Source organism: Python bivittatus, unplaced genomic scaffold, assembly GCF_059951505.1.
Source record: "Python bivittatus isolate LINGU-HERP-01145 unplaced genomic scaffold, Pbiv_v1 ctg000530_np1212, whole genome shotgun sequence".
NCBI lineage: Eukaryota > Metazoa > Chordata > Lepidosauria > Squamata > Pythonidae > Python > Python bivittatus.
Window position 1 is genome coordinate 6,844,256 of NW_028277085.1, and position 4,927 is coordinate 6,849,182.

At 55.9% G+C, this 4,927-nt stretch overlaps 1 protein-coding gene across 6 annotated transcripts in view; it reads right to left on the minus strand.

The window, feature by feature from the left end:
- The window catches only part of GRAMD2A (GRAM domain containing 2A), a 43,558-nt gene extending 38,652 nt beyond the window's left edge, over positions 1 to 4,906 (minus strand). The window contains exon 1 of one of the 6 annotated variants that reach the window (XM_088148515.1): positions 4,457 to 4,906. Coding sequence is in view for 2 of the 6 variants with exons in the window: in XM_025166808.2 (XP_025022576.1) it covers positions 3,837 to 3,982 (146 nt within the window). In the remaining 4 variants the exon portion in view is untranslated. Of the gene's footprint in view, positions 1 to 3,754; positions 3,779 to 3,832; positions 4,000 to 4,035; positions 4,136 to 4,456 lie in introns of those variants that run through there. The other 5 variants (XM_088148514.1, XM_025166808.2, XM_088148516.1 and 2 more) reach the window with 5 other exon arrangements.
- Positions 4,907 to 4,927: the final 21 nt, after the last annotated feature.

Consider the following 4,927-nt stretch of genomic DNA (forward strand, 5'->3'; position numbering starts at 1 on the left):
TTCACAGAGGAGGGCTACAAGCTGCCCGCAGTTCCCGACGTTCCCTGCTGCCAACGCACACTTCCTCTCAACACAGCCCCTTTTCAGAGCGATCTCATTTCCTCCCCTCGCCCTTGGCCTGGCCGTTTGGCCCGAGCGATGTGCCCACTTAAAACTGTTTGTACAAGTTTGGAGAAGCCACCTTAAAAAGCTCCTTTTATAGCAGAGCAAGCAGAGCAACGGGGGGACACTGCCAAACACAGGACTTTGCCAAACGCTGTTCCAGACAGGAGCAGTAAAATGTTGGGATTGCACTGAATGGCCCTAAACCCAGTTAGGGAGTGTTACATGCTTATTTTCTAGTCAGGCTTGGAAAGGGGCAGCAGAGAATGAAGGGGGACAAGGAGAACCAGAAGAAAAATCTAAGCTACCAGAGTAGAGGTGGCTGTAGGGTATGGGCAACAAAGTCAACATGGTCGTCACGATGGTGCAATCAAAGCTCTGCCCGCTTTTTACGTGCAATACTTTGCACATGGCTGCCATCTTGACTTTGTTGCCTTTACCCTGGAGACACCACTACCACTGGGAGACCCACAACGGTAAGGCAGGATCAAATGTCTAATGCATTTTGTGACGAAATCCTTGTTTAGGCTTTAGAACAGTCAACTAGCTCACCTCACCCACTGTAGTAAGCCATACTTTGCTTAACCACAGTTACTGAAGTTCGCCACAATGGCTAGCTTTGCACCGAGCCATAAAGCAAAGTTTGTGATTTGCAATAACATAATAAGCCCAAAAAACTAATAAGCCACATTATGGCTGAGCATGACATCCCAAGCTATTTGGGTAGAGAACTGACCCATGGTTACACACTGACTAGGATCATACTTCACACCAAGCCATGATTCCTTTTTAACTGTGGGTTGCCGACCATGCCACAAAGCCTGCGTTTGCACATTGCATGAAGCTAAAACCACATTAGGACTTGGCACACTATGTAAAGACTCTCTATTTGTACTTCCCACCCATTAACAGCCATGGTCCAGGCATTGCACTGCGATCTTGGCTCGCACATGTGTTCTCCCAGAGGGACCCAGCCCTTTTCTTAGCCCAAATTTCTGACTGTCTTTAAAGGGTGTCAGGGGAAAGATGGCACAAGACCCTCCCACCCTGTCAGGATCAAAGAATCAAATCCGGCTGGTCAAAAGGGAAGAGTTTACTTTGTGAAACGGGCAGCATCTGAGCCAAGCTGCGGCCCCTTCTGTGCGCGGTGCCAGAGACAAAGCTACATTCAGCACAGAGACAAATGGCCAAGATGTTTCGAGGCAGATGAAAAGCTGAAAAGCTGATGCCAGCCTGCACAGCCAGCCCTGAATTTCAAGGTTGCACGATGTCCCAATTTCTCATATTCTTGGTATTCTCAGGGACAGCATCTCTGCTCCAAAGAGATCTCTCTGCCAACAGGAAAAAGACAAACCAGCCTCAACGAATTTACATGTCCACGTGGCACAACAGGAGAACATTTGGAGAGGGGAGAGAAAAAGAACCAGACATTTTGTCCTAACTGGCAGAGATGGAGTTGCAAGATCACAAAACAAAGCCCCGCCACACCAGTCCTGTGCAAAGCGGCCAATCCCACTACCAACTCACAAAGCCTATTCTGGAGTCTGCCAGGAGCAAGCAGCATCTTCAGCCAGGAGGGGAAACTCCCCAGGAGAGGAGCAAGAGAAGGCAAAAGCAGGCATTGCTGGCCGTAAGCGCACCGCTGCAAAGCAGAGCAACTGAGCCCCCCAACCCCATCAACCCTTTGCAGGAGCCCCTCCATGTCCGCAACAGCTCGACCGGCTCCAGGGTCCCTCCAGGGTCCCTCCCCCAGTAGGGATTTGAACTCCCCAAAACTTGAACAGGATACTTTCCCCCTTCCCTTGTTCATGTTGATAATTGTGCAGCGGACAAAGCAGGGATTGTGAAAGGAGACATGGCAAGAAAGGGGCTCGTGCCAATTCTGTGTCTCACCCTCTCTCCCTCACCCAACCCAGCGACAGGATGCCATTTTTAGGGACCAAGAAGCACCAACTGTGACTGTGGTGCAACTGCAGTGAAACCCAACACCTGTCAGATGCCTATCAGTGTCATTCAGATTCGAGGGGCCTTGTCAGCTCAAAGGAGGAGGCTAAGGTCCCCCACTTTATAACTTCCTTTTTTTCCTGCCTGCACATTCATGCGCCTTTGACTGCAATACAGCAAATTAAAAAAGAGCAGGATTTGGGGGACTGGTGGGGAACCCCCCCCAGATGCTGAACTGCAACTCCTTGCTTTCTTAACTACTGGAGCTGGAGTTGGGGATAGTACAGTACATTCATAATATCTGAACTGAATTTATTTACAGTCTCAGGCCAATAAAACACAAATCCAGAATTCAAAATACAGACCCACCAATAAAGCCACCTTTGCAACGCACGTAAAAAGACAGGCAAAGCTTTGTTGAGGCCACGGTGGCTGCCATCTTGCCTTTTTTGACCATACCCTGCAGATACCCCCGCCAGGCATCTAAAACTGGCTGAGATGGACCTAATAAGAGCTGGGCATTCTTTTGCCTGCCTGTTTGTTTTTAAAAAAGAGGCCGCGTAGCTGGCAGAGACGCAGCATCCCTCAACGTTTGCTAACGCTCCCTGGGAGGGAGTCACAGTCCCCCACAACCGGACAGCTTTAAACTGCGGAAACCTGTTGCAAAGAGCCGCTCAAAATCACGGTCTTGCCAATGGGGGTAGGAGGAAGGAAGCTCTCTCCCTTAGAACCAGCAAAGCAAATGGGGGCTCTGAAGTCAAGTTTTGCTGGGAAGTTGGCAACCTTTGTTTCCCCAACCCGCCTGCCCAGGACCAGGCAAACTAAGTTTTATTTATTTTACAAGGCTTATAAGGTGCTTGTGAGCGAGCTGGTCTGGTCTAGTGGTGAAGGCACCAGCCCACAAACCAACCGGGAGACTAGGAGTTCTAGTCTGGCCTGGGGCACGAAGCCAGCGGGGCGACCTTGGGCCAGTCCTCCCTCTCGGCCCTAGAGAGAAAAAGGCCAGGCAAAACACTTCTGAAACCTTGCCAAGAAAACTGGAGGGACTTGGCCAGGCAGTTGCCTGGAGCCAACATTGACTCAAAGGCACAAAAACCCATGCGACCCATGCGACGACAAAAAGGTGCTCCAGTCAAAAACCGGCTGTGAACGGCACCCCATGCCCATTAACCCCCCTGCATGCCATGTCTCAATTCCACACTCTCGTTCTAATTTTATCATCACAACAACCCTCCAAGGTGGGTCAGATTAAGCAGCCGCAAGGGGCCCACCCAGCACGCCCAGCATTAAACAGGGAATTGGGGCAGGAGGAGGCTGTCCGGACGCTGCTCGACTCAACTCCCATCAGCTGCCCAGGCATAACTGGAAGTGCAGTCCGAGGACACTGCGGGAAGCCACCATTCCCGGTCTTCCCTTAACGGGACTAACGCTTGGGCTCTCTTTCCTCTTCCCACCACACCCCCTTTCCTTGCCTGCTCCGTCTTCTTGCTCGGCAGCCTCACCGGCTGCGTTCAAACAACCCGCCAGCCGATCCTCAAGTTCTTCTAACCACCCCAAGTCAGAGCAAAAACGCTTATAGAAAAAAAGGAGCCTCTCTTCATCAGGAAGGGACGGGTAACCCGCGCTCCTTTCTCACGAGAGAGGAAGCCCACTCTGCCGGACACGCGTCTGCCCCACCGGGTTCCGACGACGGCAAAAGCCAAGGCACCTGCGGAGCTTCTGCAGGGAGATCGTTTGCCCGAATTAGATCCACCCGCTGCTCCCTCCTCAGCCTCTTCCGACGTACATACAAAGTTCGGGGCAGGCGCGCCGGCGGCTCCCTCAGCTCCTCAGCTCTCTCGGGGCAACAGCAGGATAAGGACCCTCCAACCCGCCATCCCGAGGCGCGGCTGAGCCCCGGAGCTCTTTTCCCAGGTCCCGAGTCACCACCGCGCATGCCACCCCATTCCCACGAACCGGGGCGACACGCGGATGAGGTCATTCGCATACCTGCCCGGCGGCGGCGGCGGCGGCGGCGGCGCGCGATCGCCCCCCCCCCCGGCGCGCCGTCATCCCCGGCGGCTCGCGATCGGCCGGCTCAGGCTCCGCCCCCTCGGCAGCCTATTAGCGGCGGCGGCTCGGGCCCCGCGGCTGCGCCCGCGCGCTCCGATTGGCTCCCTCGAGCGCCGGCCCTGCAAGGCCCCGCCCACCAGCAAGAAAGAGGGCGAGCCTGGGAAAAACCGATCCTTGGCTGTTAAAGGGGCCGCTGCCTCCCATGGACGGGGCGGGTCTCCGGAGGCCGGAGCTGGATGAGCGGCTCCTTCTCGGGCAGAGCCCCCGCCGCAGCGAGGCCCTTCTGCGGGGCCGCAGGACTCGCTCCCTGGCAAGCGGGCCAAAGATCTCCCTGCCGTTTACCCGGGAGCAAACCCACCTGGACGCCGGGCGGTCGCTTTCTTCCCCCGCGAGCGAAGCGCATCCAGGAGCCCCCGCTCCTAACACGCAGGAAGGGGTTTCTCCCCCAGCAATGGGAGAGGCGCGGAACTGCCCTTAAGCGCGCCCCTGAAAGGGGATTAAGAGAATACTTCAGGCTGGGTTCCCACGACGCGCTTGTCGCCGGCTAATGGTCCCGCGGCTCGACACGTGCTCAGCCAAAGCGCCTTCGCCCGAGGCGCTCGCCGCGGGCTTTCCCCGCGTCTGGGCTCGGAGGAGAAGCGCCGGGCCGGGTCAGTGGAAGGCGCCGCTCCCGGGCCCGCCTGCTTCGTGGGAGCGCGCGGGCCTGTCGCATCCTCCTTCCCGTAGATACTCCGCTCTTCCCGGCCAGACGAGGTCTTGTCCCGTCGCCACGCCCGGCAGGAGTGGCCACCGGCCGGAGCGAGCCGACCCCAGCTGGCTCCATCCCCCT